General features: G+C 38.8%; 1 protein-coding gene across 1 annotated transcript in view; it reads left to right on the plus strand.

Moving 5' to 3' along the window:
- Window positions 1–17,350, plus strand: part of LOC149234376 (sodium/hydrogen exchanger 8-like) — a 1,053,364-nt gene that overhangs the window by 757,341 nt on the left and 278,673 nt on the right. Inside the window, exon 12 of the mRNA XM_089371820.1 lies at window positions 16,491–16,675. Coding sequence (XP_089227946.1) covers window positions 16,491–16,675 — 185 coding nt within the window. The remainder of the gene's footprint in view (window positions 1–16,490; window positions 16,676–17,350) is intronic.

Raw genomic sequence — 17,350 nt, forward strand, 5'->3', positions numbered from 1 at the left:
CCCCAGACCGATAGTGAGACATTGATGAAACAGCAACAAGAAAAAGAATCCCACGCAGAAACTGAAGTGTTGATTTTGAAAAGGAAGCCCAGTTAGCCTGCATGGCCAACTGGGCAATGGAAGCATTACAGTGTAGGCAGCCAGCCAAATCATATGCACTGTACCTCAAAGATTAGTGGCTCCAATTTCAGATTAAAACACTGGCCCAGAGGGGCACAATACCATTTCAGGATTATGGCCAATTTATGCATTTATGTGATCACAGTTCAGCTGAGGATAAAGCAAAGCTAGCAGAATTTTACTTGCACAACATGGCACTTACTGACATGAATTTGTGGGATCCAAATGTTGCATTGGGAGACTTGCAGTTGATGGCTATGGCATCTTGGATGAGCCATGAAGAGAAAAGGGCAGTGGAAATCCAGAAAATGATGACAAAAGAGCTGAGTGAGCCCCTGATGATTAGAGCAGAACCAGCAGACCCATTAGCTCTCATCTATGCCCACCAACACCTTGCAGCTAATCCTCAAGTTCTCCCTGACTATGTTGACAAGCAAGCACAGGCTATTGCTCATTTCGAGGATATGGAGAGATTGTTTGGCGATGACTGCCTTCATGCCTGCATGAGAAGGTGGAATACATTGCCACATAGCCTAAGGATCAGGGAGTATCACTCCCCAAATAGGATGAGGGAAGCCATGAGGAGAGTGCCCCTGTATAAGCACTCAATGCAAAATTTGAAAGCCAACTGGATTGGTCTTAAATTCAATCCTCCACTGCTGTTAGGACTGTTGGAAGGAGTCAAGGAGGAGGAAGAACAAAAACAATGGGAAGAAGTGGATAGGAAAGCAAGTTTCCATGATAAGGAAGAAGACATCACATCAGAGGCTTGGGATGTCAAGGAATCTGTCAGAGCCCTTAAGGATGAAGAGTTAGATTAGTTGCTCAGAGGATGAGCAACCCATTTAGCAGGGGGGTGATGATGAGCCCCAGAAATGGGTAATTATATGGGCTCATTCTACCTCTTATTTCGACTTAATCCACCATTCTCATTATTTTAATGCATGTTTTTTAATATATTTATGCTAATAGAGTGAATTGGGTTAGTCACTTTTCCATGTAGTCTAATGTGTGTTGTATGCATATTTTTTGGACAATTTTGGACAAAGGCAAGGAATTTATGAGCAAATGGCAGCCAAAACTCAAGGAAAACAGGGAAGAGGACTTGTGGGACTATGATCTGAGGTCAATGCACTACTGCTACCACCAAAAACATAGTTTTTGCTCTTCCATGCAACTACTAGTGTGATACTTTGAGTTGGAAAGGTTGATATTGGTTCAGATTCATTTGATTAGATCATTTCCTATTCTTTTACCATAGTTCTCTCGCATGCTTTTCTATTAACAAGTTACTGTTCAGCATTTTCTGTTTATAGGTCAGAAATTAGGTCAAGATAGAAAAAGCTTTGTTTTCTTGGTATAGTAGTTCTTCCTTTGATCAATTTTTGTACAGATCTATTGCAGGACTTCATAGCTCACCATCCATCCATGCAATAGCCAGAACCAGCTCACTCCTCATAGATTTCCCAGCTCATTCGCAACATTTCGCCAATCTGCCCTAATTTCTGTGTTTTCTCCATAAAGCTGTTTTCTTGCCATTTGAACAAATCCAACCATCACATTTGTCCTTGATCTTCTTTGACAAGTTCTAGACACCAAAACACCTTCATCTAGCCTTCATTCCCCCTCTCCCATCATTTTTCCACCTTCAAAACTCCAAAAACAGCTTTAGGCCTCCTCTTGTAGATCCCTTGCAGCCTCCTGTAGAACTTTCTATGAGTGATTTTTTGAATTCTGATCGTTATGGAAGTCTTCAGAAGGGTACTAGGGGCTTCTTAGGACCTCTCCACACCTCCCTCACCCTCTACCAAAGCCAACTCCATCTTCCTTTTCCACCAAACCTTTGCACAGTCACAACCAGATAAATCACAAGCATAATAATTTCACATAAAAACACTCAAAAATACAAAAATATGATTTCTTCTCATTTCTTTTCAGAAGTAGCTTGAATAAATGCAATTTACCTTTTTAGTAGTCAATGGTACTCATTTCATCAGTTTCCATCTAATGTTTGTTAGGGTTTGCGTTTTTCATTCTCTTTCTGCAAATAGAATATCCTCTGTAGAGTTATCTTTCTTTCATCACAGTTAAAAGCTTCTTCTGAGAAACTCATAGAAGTTGGCTAAAGCTCCTAGTGAACTTGCGCTAGCTGATCAAGTGACAGCCTGCAGTATGAGCTAGTACTTATGCATACAGCACCGTCGCTTCCAAGTTTGTTACAAACTACCGGGTTGATAAAAGTAAAGAAGGAAGCCTTAGGAGTTGCAGCATTATTGCTGCAATACTGGAGCCCACCAATAAGACGGCCTGCCAAATTGAGAGATCTAAAGGTCCAGTTGGAAATTCTTATCTCCATCTTGTTAATCAGGTTCTCCCAAGTGGCCCTGGAAAGAGGCCTGTCTGTAAGGGGAACACCACGGTAAGTGGAGGGGAGGGTACTAATGGGAATGGCCAGGAGTCTAGCGATGTTCTTACAAATGGGCAGCGGAGTGTTAAAAAAGAACAACTTGGATTTCAGGGGGTTGATGGAGGTACCAGAAGCAGTAGAGAAGTCCAACAGAATGGACACGAAAGAGGAGGCTGTTATCGGGAAATCTAGTGTCCACTCGGAGCTGCTAGTCCCACTAAGATTGGTAGCTATCTTAGAAACAAACAAACTAAAACTACTTTCGCTTTCCTTTATGAGAAGTAGATAAGAGGGGAACAAGGTACACCAACCTTAGTCTCGCGCTTAGTTCCTTGCTTGGTTCCTCTCCCTTCTGACAGATCCTTGCCACTTTGCCTTCGTCTACCCAGCTTCAAAGAGCACCTGTGGAATCAAAGCAGCATAATACTATTGAAGAACAGAGATCTACAATCATAAACAATATAGGACCAGATATATATTGACCACAAAAATGCATATATCATCAAACATACAAGAATGTGGAGGAAAACTTGAATAGCTTTATTAATATCAAGAACAGCAAAGAGGATTACAACCAATTGTTCTGACCCAGCGTCATCCTCCCAGCATGAAAGCCCTTCTTCACCTCATGAAAAGCTTAGATCACCCAACACTATGATATTCCACCAAGAAACCAACATCACTTCCTTACAAGATACAAAATTCTAGCCTCCGGATCTCTGGGATGAGGGATCCATATATAGATGATTGTAGGGGGGTGAGTCAACTTCTGGGATTTTGATTAGTGTCCTCTCTCTTATAGTTCTTGATTCCACTTGGATATTGATGATCTCTTACTCATCCCGGGGCGAATTTAGAGAGGCAAGTGTCACAAGAGAAGTTTCTGGAAGATTCCATGACGATCCACCTTGCAAACTGTCTCTGCCATTTGTCTACTCTCGCCCATCGCACCCTATAGAAGGGATTTCTAGTATGCATCGCACCCTTTACACTGGGCAGGTGAGATGCATTGCACCCTCTGCACTGGGCAGTCTATATGGTCCAGCTTTGACCAGTTCTGAGCAGTTTTCTGTGGAGAACTTCTGGGAGATGATGTAATCAGCTGACCTTGTCCTTTTAGGGTGTGAAGCAACACTTTTAGGGACTTAGGAGCCCTTGTTTTATGGACATGTATGATTGGGGTTGCAGTGCCCAAAAATGTCTATAACAGTTGCCCCCTAAAGCATGAGGTCGTTAATCTTTTGATGTCAGGTGAAATGCTTTATCATGAGGATCCGAAGTTTTTTTTGAGTTGGAAGGCAACCTGTAATAAGATACAATACAACACATTATCTTCATAATATTTTTCACGATCTAGCTGAGGTGGGCATTCCCATGCTCAGCTTTATAAATTCATTTTCATGTACATAAGACAAATAACCGTCTGTGTGGCAGACTGATGATTCTAGTAGAGCCATCATCCTTTGATTCGGATGATCATCTATGCAGCAATGATGTAAATTTGATGTCTTTATTTTCCTAAATATATTGCAGCCCGGATGGATGAAACTAGATCCGGGGTCTTCAAACTCATCCAATCTTCACTCGGAGTACAAGTCGATCCATGTGAAAGATGTTCTGGAGTCGAACATGGAAAGACATCGCCTGATTACCAGCCAATGATGTAAGTTGTTAACAAGCGCGAGAGGAATCACCGATAATGATGATGACCCTCAAGGTACTACAGTACAATTTGCATGGTGTGAAAAGGGACTTGGCGTCGAACACCACGCAAAATCTTTCGGTCAAAGGCCATTGATGTAAACCTGTCGCCGGAAGTGAGAAACTTGCCATTGAGGCATGCAAGCTTCAAAGTACTGAAAGGGTTGTTCCTAAGTCGACTTCTTGGATAATGAGTTGATGTCGACAAGAAGTGACCCGTCGTAGGAAGGCCTTAATGAATCCGACATCTACGAAACGGAACGGAGTAAATGATTTTTGGAGGTCAAAACGATCTAATGATACAGGGTTCAGGGTGGCGGTCATGAAAGAATGGAGCGTGAATGTATTGCAGCGGATTAGACACAAGTGAATTCTCTGAGCGACTTCTCTTGAACATACCGGCGACACTGACATGGATTGGTAGCGTTAACCCCAAATATGATTGGTGTGATGGACCAATGGTGATATGACCGGTGAACGGAATAACCCAACCCGACTCGAATGTGGAGTGAAAGTGTCATGTTCAAGGGCGACTTGCTACCAATAAAGTTTCTTCAAGTTTTCTTCACAATTTTTCCCCAGTCATTGCTGACCAGTACTTCTTTATTTTTATCAAGCTTGAGGAGGATAACATATGCTTGTTCTATAATCTGCCCTTCGGGCAAACCCGTTGCTATGTTTTAACGAGCCTAGAGATAGTGAAACTCGTTCTTATCTGTATGGACAAGTTTGTCGCTATTTGGTTTTAACAAGTTTAACGACAAAGATAACTCGGTCCTTTTCAATTTTAGAGAGTCTGAAAGGGACGTAAAGGAAACTCCAATAATCCTTTTTCGTCATATAATCCCTTAAGTTCGAAAAAGTATAAAATAATACGAAAGGGATAAATTTTTGGTAATTTTAACGAGCCGAACAAAACAAGCGCTCGATCTTTTTGTGTAATAATCCCTCAGGTCCAAAAAGATTAAAATCTAGAAGAGGGATAGCACTTCTGGTAGCTTTAACGAGCTGGAGAGGCCAATTGCTCGGCAATATTTTCATATTTTACGAGTCAGATGAAAAGAGCTTAAAGGAGACTCGTCTTTTGAGGAATGAGTGATAATTTCAGGTAGCAGCTGATTCCAGGTAAGATTTGGAATTTTCCAATCATAGCAGTGTCACGAGGATGGCTAACAGGATCACTCTTCGCAGCTGTTCCTAAAAAGGGGTAAACAATCAAATGGAAGTGAATGATCGACTAAAACAGAGTGGAGGTGATGGTAAGAACACGACTGGGGCTCAAAAAGCTGATGATAATGCATTCACAATGGTTATTTACCGAGGATTGGTTCATTTTTTAATGAGCTTAAACTCTGGGGAAACGTTTGCTCATTGCTAAGGTTTAATTTTTAACGAGCTTGAACTTCGCATAAAAACTGCTCGTGCCAGTCGTATAATAAGGATGTCTCATCAATAGGTTCAATTTTTAGGGAGCTTGCACCATTCAAAACTTTGCTCCAGATCCTTTCATTATGGAAGCTATGAATGACCAATCCTACGAGTTTAAAGGGTTGAGAAACAACAAACTAAGAAAATAAATCGTCGCTCTTTACTTTCAGGCAAAAAGGTTTGCATGCCCCCAGGCATAGCGAAGTAGAGTTTCCAGGTTACCATATGAAAGCTCTCACATATGCTAGATTGCTCCATCCGCGTTGCACACAAAACACTTCCTTGGCGATGTCTATCGAAATAGACAAAGGTGAGTGGCGCGGTCGCCTCCACTCACATAACTTTGACGAGGGAATCTTATTCCAGTTTAATCCCATTTTCCTAAATGGATGGGTGTGTCAGACTAGTCATATATCCTCTGCGGAAACCTACCCTATGCCAAAGGTTTTCCTGTCGAAACAGACCAGGGTGCATGCCCCCTGGGTTTCAGTCATGTCCTCCCGAATCACTCGCACTCTTCAGGTGGACGGAATGGAAATTGATGATACATTCCTTGCATAAAAATACCATTTAGGGATGGCATTTGACTATTAGCTATGTGTGAGCCGGGAAACGAAAGCTGGTCTACGAGATGGACCATTCGGCCTTCATGTGGAAAACACATTACTCTAAAGAGTGAGGAGACAATGGCTCTCATGTTATAAATATAGTCGCGTCCAAGGAGTAGATTATAATCTAGAGGTCCTTGGATTACCATTACGTTTATATAAACGGTTTTCCTTCTCAATGTTATGGGCACATTGGGAAGGATCCCTAACGGTCGATTGGTTCCTTTGTCGAAGCCTGTCAGATTTCTCATCTCAGGCAGAAGCGATGGTGAACCAAGCGCTTCCCAAGCAATTGAGGAAAGGATACTCACATAAGCCCCTTCATCTATGATGGTACCAACCATGATCATTTTGTAAGCTTGTACAATGATTCGGAATGGTACATTAGCCGGTAAACGGGGTCTGCCTAGTAGATTCCAATCGAAGGAAACAACTAGGTTGCTTGGAGGTGGGACCGAATAGATGGCCGGATATGAATCTAACAAACTTCCTTCCTGCGGTAAAGGAACGGGTAGATTGCACCCATGTTCATCGAAGTCTGTGTTTATGAAAAGAATTTGAACGGTGTCGTTCTCATTCTCTTCGGTTATTGTATCATCTAAAGATGGACCTTCTGAAGACAAGACCGGGTCGACTGCCGCCTCAACCTTTTGACTTTCATCTAGTATGGATTCAACGGGTTTATCTTCAATGACAGATGCTTCGACCGACCATAATGGCGTGTCGGTCGGATTTTCAACTAGCGATGGACTCGGCAAGAGTTTCTTGTATCCAGGAGGAAGCCGTAGCGGTGAAGCAGGACGGTTATCCAAGACTCTTTTAGCTTCATCTAGGAAGGGACAACGGTGGACGACGTGATCGCCTTCACACAGTTTACAAGGAAATTTACATTTCCTTTTCTGTCCAAATGCTTCGCTTTCACTAGTTGATGGTGTACTTTCAACATGATCTTCAGAGGTTGATGACACCGGATTGTGCAAACGAGGAGACCAGTCCCTTAAGATCCGAGGGATGCAAGGACAATCTCGATGATAGTGGTCTCCTTTGCAAATGACACATGGAGATTTAGGCTTGGATAGTGCAGTGTGTGGATTTTCACTAGACGATGCCCGGTTACCCCTTTTCGCCTTTGGCTCCTTCTTCTTCTTCTCTTTCTTCTCCTTCCCCTTCTTCTCCTTCTTAGTTACTTGATTTTTGGCTTTACCAGCTTCATCAAGCGAAGAGGAAGGAGGAGAGGGAGAATCGAATGAAGTAGAAGGTTGGGGGGTAACTTTAGTATCATCTATTTTCCGACTCGATTGTTCAGGAATTATGGTGTTCTGAATGACGGAGGTCGAGAAGAGCCATATTGGCAAGCCAATCGTCAATCCTGGAAGTGACAATGTGGCCATATGAGGTGCACCAACATCTCCCCAAGAGGAGAAAGGACTAGGATTTCCTCCAAGGGGAAATCCTTGGTTGGTGGACTCCATTTTTCTCAACCTAAGACCAACGCGGGAATGGTGATATTATTCTGATTAAAATAAATTTTAGACGCTTTGACACAACTTGTTTTTTCAATTTTTAAGAGTCGAGAAAAAACAAAAGATGACTCTAGTCGCCTTTGATTTTTAATGAGCCTGAAGTGACAAGTGCTCAAATGGACCTTTTCCTTTAAGGAGTCTGAAAAGGAACGAAAGAGACTACTGTGGAAATCTAGATAGAGGGATTACCAAATCAATCGCAAAACTGCAGAATACTTTTTATGGTACGACAGTCAATCTTCCCGAATTTTGTGTTTAGTGCATTGCGATCGATAGGGTGGCAGACACGGCTTCCTATGGATAAAGGATATAGCCTATTGTTGTCTCCCAATATATACTCGACAGTACGTGGGAGCACAAGTCTGTACTGGCACTTGTCATCTCAAAGAGGAGGAATCACCCAAACAATAGTGAAAGCGACAGTTACCAGGCTTTACGACACCGGAATACGTCTCTAGCCTAGACTTCTAGATGTTGTGCGTTAGGTTCCAAAGCATTTTTATGTTCATTGAATTTATTTTACAGTTGATCTTTCTTAAGAAATTTTCCTTTCAGGTTCACCGTGTGATGTAGATATACAATTCCTAAAATGCAATCTAAGATGATAAACAATTGTTTAATCTTCTTTTTGCAATGAAAATCCTAGCTACTAAAGAAAGAGAGATGATATTCTTTCAACATAGAGCAGAGAGCACACACTATATGCACTGTCCTAAATCAAAATAACAAGCAGTCTAAATGCAAATTCACATGCATGTATTTGTTTTCAGCTTTCTTAATGTGTGAATGACAAGAAGAATGCTAAGTACAAATCTGAATTATCTTTTCAAAGCGACAGTACTAACAAATTTCTCTTCAAAAACGAAAGGAAGATAATGACGACACTTTGCTATTTTGAATTGAAAACTGCTTTTGACACTTGAATAACTACTAATTCAAATCAAATACAAGAGTAACTATATAATCAACCATCAAGAACAATAGAATTCTTTTCTTTGACTGAAAACGACTTGCGACACTTTCAAATCAAAAGACAACAGTTTGATTATGCTACTTCTTTGTAAAAGAGAACTGAAAATGGCACACAATACATAAAAACATTCACAGTTCTTTGCACAATGGAGGTGGAATGATGGAAAGGAAGGGAGTTTCCACAGTGGTATACTGATCGCAGATAGCAAAACTCTTGAATAAAGCTGAAGAGAGTGAACACAGAAACCAAAATCTGAGAGTAGAAGAGGTCTTGTCTGATCAGTGCACCTGCAACACAGGGAAGGTGCGATGCAGCGCACCTATTGCACACGGGAGGTGCGATGCATCCAGATTCCCAAGAGGAGAAGATGCGATGGTCCAGGGACGAGACTTCAACTGGGTTCCGGGTCACAGTTTGTAGCTCAGTTCAGGGATTTAGGCCGAGCAAGTGATGTTCAGTAAATATAAATCACAGGGGTTGATCTAATGAGGTTACTACAACCACCACTAGGGCAACTAGAAGGTTTTCAAATTGATTGTTCAGTTTATAAACAAAACCCGGAGATAGACTGAAGCAACATTGATCTACTTTGCACTTGCATAGCAAATGCAGTTCGAAGGCTAGCTGGCTTGACTTCAGGCTCCGTCTGTAAGTTTATAAAACAAACAAATATAGACAAGCAAACAATCTATTCGCTCCCCAGTGGAGTCGCCATTTTGTTATTGGGAAATCTAGTGTCCACTCGGAGCTGCTAGTCCCACTAAGACTAGTAGATATCTTAGAAACAAACAAACTAAAACTACTTTCGCTTTCCTTTATGAGAAGTAGATAAGAGGGGAACAAGGGACACCAACCTCAGTCTCCCACTTAGTTCCTTGCTTGGTTCCTCTCCCTTCTGACAGATCCTTGCCGCTTTGCCTTCATCTACCTAGCTTCAAAGAGCACCTGTGGAATCAAAGTAGCATAATACTATTGAAGAATAGAGATCTACAATCATAAACAATATAGGACCAGATATATATTGACCACACAAATGCATATATCATCAAACATACAAGAATGTGGAGGAAAACTTGAATAGCTTTATTAATATCAAGAATAGCAAAGATGATTACAACCAATTGTTCTGACCCAGTGTCATCCTCCCAGCATGAAAGCCCTTCTTCACCTCATGAAAAGCTTAGATCACCCAACACTATGATATTCCACCAAGAAACCAACAGCACTTCCTTACAAGATACAAAATTCCAGCCTCCGGATCTCTGGGATGAGGGATCCATATATAGATGATTGCAGGGGGGTGAGTCAGCTTCTGGGATTTTTATTAGTGTCCTCTCTCTGATAGTTCTTGATTCCACTTGGAGATTGATGATCTCTTACTCATCCCTGGGCGAATTCAGAGAGGCAAGTGTCACAGGAGAAGTTTCTGGAAGATTCCATGACGATCCACCTTGCAAATTGTCTCTGTCATTTGTCTACTCTCGCCCATCGCACCCTACAGAAGGGCTTTCCAGTATGCATCACACCCTTTACACTGGGCAGGTGAGATGCATCGCACCCTCTACACTGGGCAGTCTGTATGGTCCAGCTTTGACCAGTTCTGAGCAGTTTTCTGTGGAGAACTTCTGGGAGATGATGTAATCAGCTGACCTTGTCCTTTTAGGGTGTGAAGCAACACTTTTAGGGACTTAGGAGCCCTTGGTTTATGGACATGTATGATTGGGGTTGCAGTGCCCAAAAATGTCTATAACAGAGGCCTCTTTGATAGATGGGAGGCCCATGAGAAGGGTATCATCCACAAATTGTTGGTGCATTGAAGAGGGGGCAGAGGCATGGAGATTGAGATCAGAGAGCTTATTTTCATGCAGGGCAGCAAAGATAGATCAGCTTAGCCCTTCTGCCATTATAACAAAGAGGAAGGGAGAGATTGGATCCCCTTGCCTAATACCCCTCAAGACATTAAAGGGTTGCGAAGGTGATCCATTCATGAGGATGGAGAAAAAATCTCCCGACACCATAGCCATGATCCACTTGATGCTTTCTTTGTGGAACCCAAACGCATCCAGGACCTGTATCATATAGTTCCAGTTAATTTTCTCAAAGGCTTTGGACATATATAGCTGAATCATCATACCAGGTTTTTTTGGGGATTTAAGAGAGTGGATAAGGTCATGAGAGAGGATGATACTATCCATGATTTGCCTTCCTTCCACATAGCCAGACTATTGGTGGGAAATGAGAAGAGGGAGGATGACTTTAATTCGATTGGCAAGAACTTTGGAGATTATTTTGTATATGACATTGTAGAGGGATATGGGCCTAAATTTGTCCAAGGAATCTGCAGAGGTGCCCTTGGGAATCAAAGTTAGGAAAGTAAAGCTAAGGGCTTTGAGGACAGACTTCTAAATTCGAGATTCCTCCACCATGGCATGTACTTCCAAATTTATGATAGGCCAGCAAGCTTTGTAGAAATCAATGGTGAAACCATCCAGACCTAGATGCTTTCCATTGGGCATTCCCATGACCACATCTTCCACTTCCTGGAGGGAGACTTTCCTTAGGAGCATTTTGCTATGGTCCTCCATGAGGATTTTGGGGATATTCTTGGTGATATTTTTTATGTCCTGATCCTGGTCATTCCTTGGCTCTTTGAGAAGAGAACTAAAATATTGGTTGAGCTATGTTTCCAACTCCTCTTGAGAGTGAATGAGATGACCATATTGGTTCTTCAAAGCCAAAATTTTGTTGTTCCTCCTGTGATGTATCATTGTTTTATGGAAAAAGGTCATGTTCCTTTCCCCACATTTTAGCCAATTTATTCTAGATTTTTGCTGCCACGACTTTTATTCCTGAATGGCTCTTTCCTCCCAGCTTTGTTGTAGTCATTGTTCCTCTTGCTTACTATTCTCTGTTAGCCCTTCGTTAATTATGTTTTGTTGGAGAAGTTCCATTTGGTGTTCCAGGTTTTTTTTATCTGTGATGATGTTGCCAAATGTTTCTTTGTTCCATTTTTTGATTTCCTCTTTGATATGTTTTAACTTTTATTGGAAAGTATACATTTTGTTTCCAGTTTTGATGGGAGTATAAGTCCACCATTGTTTCATTTTTTCCATGAAGTATTGGTGATCCAACCAGAAGGCCTCAAATCTAAAAGGCTTATTTTTCGGACCATTGGAAATTTGAATCTTGAGAGAGATAGGTCAATGATCAGAGCCTTCTTGCGGTAGGATTCTCACCTCTGTTTCCCAGGAGGTAATATAAGTTGCCTCATATAGAAGGAAGCAGTCTAAATGGGAGGCTATTTGACGGTCTCCTCCTCTTCTGTTATTCCAGGTGAATAAGCCATTACTAGTGGGAATGTCGATGAGGTTGAGGTTTTCAATGGTGGTGAGGAAAGCCTCAGAATCCTTATCTAACTTCCGGATACCTCCTTTCTTCTCAGATAAGTTTGTTATCATATTAAAATCACCAGCTATGATTTTGAGAGGGTGGTGAAGAGGGTCAAGGAGATTAGAGATGTTTTGGAGCAATATTAAGTCCTCTAATATTCCAAGAGATGTAATTCATTGACATGGAGATGGTTATAGAGCTAGAGCCTTTACCTTTCCTTCATTGATTAACTTGGCACCTAGTTCTTGAAGGAGCTAACTGGTGGTCTTTCGACCTCGCTTTCTGCTTGAGCCTTTGAGGTTGAGTCCTTCTACTGGAATATTGGCTAATATGCCCTTTGAAACTGTGCTTTCTTGTACTAGATGGTGAGCTTTGAGTTTTAATTCTTCCTGGAGGAGATAAGCTCCTTCGATTTTTTGTAATTGTTGTTCTGATATGGCATTTATTCCTTTTTGTTTCCATTCCTCTACAATTGTTGCAAGGTCTACCCCCTGCAGAGCTTCCTCTATAGTGTTTTCCTCTAGTGTTTCCTCTGTTTCTATTTGCTCCATTTTTGTATCCTCTTGTGCATGCTCCTTTCCTCTGTTGGTATTACCTGTATCCCTCTCATCGTGTTCGTTGTCTATTGGGTTCATTTCTTCCTCTCCTGCTTCATCTTCTATCAGTTCGTTAGGATCCATTTGCTCTTGGGTACTGTTCAGTACATTGAACTGGTTCTGGCCTACTTCTTTAAATAGGTTCTTCTTGGGGATAACCTTTTTCCTATTGTTCTTGTTCCTGGAGATGAACTTAGAAAATCCTTCTCTATCTTTTCGTTTACTTGCTTGCTCTTGCGTTTGAGGGATTTTATTCATTGGGCAGTCTCGAAAGAGATGCCCATGCTCATGACACTTTCTGCATCGGAAGGGAATATGTTCATAGTCTATACTTTGCAGCCAGACTTCGTCCCTGAAGATTAATTTAATTGCTTCTGGCAGGGCACCAGAAATGTCTATATATACGCAAATTCGGGCATAGGAAACATAATGACTCGTTTTGTTGCCTTCAAACATTTTCAGGTACTCCCCCAGCTGATCTCCTATTCCTTTTAAGACTGAAGGAGCCCAATAATCAGTTGGTAAGGAGTAGAGGTGTACCCAGACTGGAACCCTAGTAAAGACCTCTTTTTCCAGTGTGAAGTTCTCCCTCTAGAATCTCATATATAAATCGACTGAATTATAGAAATAGGGTCCTCCTTCAAATATTTTGTCTCTATCTTCTAGGAGGTCAAAGATGACTGTGAAAAATCCTTTGGAGCCCAACTGAAGTCTGATCTCCCCTTTGGGTGTCCATTTGCTTTGAATCCACCAGTTTAGGGCTCTTTCAGTTGGCCAGATGCCCATGAACTTGCATATAACTGCGTGTTCCTGCATGTATTCTCTATATTCAGCTACCCTGGGGTCCTGGATTTCCAGTTCTGGGATTTTCTTGGCTTTGGGGTTGCAGTTATTTTTAGTCTTTTTTCCCTGATCCTGCGGTTGCTCCTGAGATTTTGAAGGATTGACGTTAGCAAGGAAGGGCAAGTCTGCAGCCTTGTCTTTTTCTGCTCAAGTTTCCTTCTTTGTCAGAGTTTCCTCCTAGTGTCGTACAGAAGGCAAAGCTGGAGGCAAACTTTGTGAAGAATGAAGCTTGGTCTCCCGGCCGACCAGAGACCATATCCATGAACGAGCGGGCGCGAGTATGTTGTTACGGATCCGCCATGGCTGGCAGGGCACTGAAGGCCTAAACTAGAGGCACGAGGGGAGGTCGCGGAGCGGGATCAAACCCTAGCGTGGGTTCCTTCACCATTCAAGGACAAATTAAATTAGGATTTTTTTTTTGCTATTTTTAACAATCACATTGTTAAGATTAAAAAAAAACTTAAAAATTAATTAAATTATAACTTTATTTTAAATTATTATTATTATTATTATTATGCTAAATGTTGATAGACATCAAAACACTTCGATCATGATACATATCACAATTAAAAAAATAATAATTTAACTAAATTATAACTTCATCTAAAATATTCTTTAGTAGTATTTATAAATCAAAGGTTGAAATTTCTCTCCAAAGCATTTATGTTCTCTATGCTCTTTTAATTAAATTATCAATTAAAAACAATCTCATATGAACATGTTCGTATAAATATATCTACATGGTAAAGTGGGGTTGAATCTCCATGATTAAGAATATTATTATTATTATTATCTATGATTAATAATAAATAATAAGGGTGTAGTCTAATTTATATATGAAATTGTCTTATTCACGACCATTTTTCTAATTAATTTTAATCGAAATCCAACTCAAAACTTGAGTTTAAATTGCTTAATCGCATAATTCGAGTGCCCTAGGGTTTTCAAGTGTGCTCAATCCATTTATGGATTTAAAAATGTATTTTAAACAGCAAAAAATCTTGAAATTGTATTGCTCAATTTTGGTGAATTCTAGTGGAAAACGCTATTTCGTCTATAAGTTAGACTACGCCAATAATAAGTATTCATGTCTATTTAGGAATTGAACTTCCAAAATTTTAATTTAATTATTAACAATTATTAGATGGAGGATAGAGATTTAATTCCATAGAATATTCTTAGTTGTATACATAAATCAAAGGCTAAGATTTATTGCCAAAGTAGTTATTCTTTTTTCCCCTTATAATTAAATTTATTAATTAAAAATATTACTATATGAACAAGTGTCATATGAAATGAGCTATGGTTTTTTTGGGCATGTGGTATTGATAAGCCATTATATTGGCCCATAATATTGTAACAAAACATGTTTACATATTAAGAATCTCCATGATAAAGTGGGGTGAATCTCTTTGTTACATGTTTTTATTTATTTATAATAATAATAATAATAAAGTTATAATTTAGCTAATTACTATTTTGATTTTATCAATTTGAGATGTATGCTAAAATAAGTGTTTTGATGCTTATTGTGATTGATGCATATGTGCATTTACTAATCATTTAATTTATATGGTTGCACTCGCTTAAAATAAAATTACATTTTAGTTAATTTTTATGATTTTTTTTGACAATGTGAGATGTATTATGACATAAGTGTTTTGGTGTTTTAATCTTTATCAGCTTAACAACAACTTAATTTATATGGCTACACTAGTATATGAGTTAAATATATATACATTTGAAAAAATGTGTCACAAGATTCTTAACTATGGAGATTCACCCCCACTTTACCATGGAGTTTATAAACTTGTAAATATGCTTTATTACAATACCATTGACCAATGTCATGGCTTACTAATACCACACAAAACCATAACCCATATTCATATGAGATGTTTTTTAATTAATCAACTTAATTCAAAGGCCAAATAGGGCATAACTAATTTTGAGATGAATCTCAACCTTTAATTTGTGATACTACTAATAATATTCTAAAATATTCCATGGAGATTATATCCTTACCATCCACCTAATAATTATTGATAATTAAATTAAAATTTTCAAAACCCTATTCCAAGATAAACATGTTGAACTATGAATAATATTATAACTTAATAATTTTTATTATTAAATTACAAATATTAAAAGTATAATTTTATTTATTTGAGTGAATTATTATTATTAGTATAAATTTTATATGGTTTTGATGGTAAATGAAATAGTCATATTAAAAAAAGAAAAAAATACACAAATAATAATATCTTCCGCTATTTATTTTTGGAAAAATTAACAATACAAAATAAGAAAACTTTTGGTAAATCAAATCATCAAAGTTTTGTCCACACGTTTGGATGGTATTTGAAAAAGTAACTTTTTTTTAAATAAAAATCACATCATCTCAACATGTTTCGAACCATCCAGTATAATTCATTGTGTAATTCAAATTTTCCCAAATATCCAATTATATTAACTTTTAGTTATATCATTTTTTCTCACACTTCTATGCTCATTTAAGTTTTTTTTTTAAATCATTCAATTTTACTAAATCATGGTCATTTCAATTCCCAAAAAGACAGGTCTGGCTAGTATTAATGGACTGAACCATGGATATATAGGGACTTATATTTGCAGAAAATTTGAATTTCTCATGTTCCATGAAATTTCATGTTTTGGAATTTCATGTTTTGGATTTATCAAGAAGATGTGTGTCAAAGTATGCTTTTGGTAGGTTGAAAAATCTAGATTTTAAAATAGAAGGAAATTCTATATTCGGTAGGCATTAGAACTTTCTTAAGCTTTTAGTAACGATTTTTTCCAATTACATAATTGGCAGGCAAGTTTTTAAACTTTTAATATTTTATTTGGCCTTTTGTTGACTGAATGCAATTTCGGGTGCAGATCAATCTTGGGGATTTCTCATTCTTCTCTATGTGTTTGTACAAGTTACCAGAGTTATAGTTGTGGTTGTACTATATCCGGGATTAAAATATTTTGGTTATGGTATAACCTGGAAGGAGGCAATTATTCTTATATGGTCGGGATTGCGAGGAGTTGTCTCTTTGGCCTTATCCCTCATACTAAATGTAAGTTAGGCATTATCCCTGCTACTAAATGCAGTTATTGTATGATGGAGATTTATTAATATAGCTATTGTTTTTTGTTTTACTGCAGTCAGTAGATTTTAGTTGGGTTGTAGTTTAATCATTTTTATGTTTTGATTTTTATGTATTTTTGAGTTGATTTATTTTAATTTTAAAAATAGTTAGTTGAAATTATAAATTTGAATTGTGAAATTTTATCATTTAAATGTTTTAAAATTGTTTAGAGTGTAGAATGTATTTGTATATTTAAAAATATAATTTATGGTAGTGATATTATATTAGTGCAAAGATCCCAACCACCATTGTAATATTGATGATCATATATAAGAAGTGTTGGAAGTTGTATCTAGAGCTCAACCTAAAAAAAAAAAAGAGATGTGAAGAAGAAAAGTATCATGGCTATAGATTCAAGTAATCAAGTGGAAAGCCGAAAATTTTATATACATTAGTGCAAAAGGGGTGAATCCGAGTAGTTTTCAGTAATAGGAAGAGAAGGAAATGACCAAATTCCTCCATATAAAGATATAGATCAAGAAGATGAAACTTGATGCACTATTCATCTCGGGATCGTAGGAAAATATTATAGCAATAGATTTGGTCAAGAAATTGGGATTGGAGACTCATAACCATGCTTATCCATGTCCATTAGGATGGGTT

Source organism: Pinus tabuliformis, chromosome 8 (genome assembly GCF_031772625.1).
Source record: "Pinus tabuliformis cultivar Carrire ecotype Pingquan chromosome 8, CPIR1, whole genome shotgun sequence".
Taxonomy (NCBI): domain Eukaryota; kingdom Viridiplantae; phylum Streptophyta; class Pinopsida; order Pinales; family Pinaceae; genus Pinus; species Pinus tabuliformis.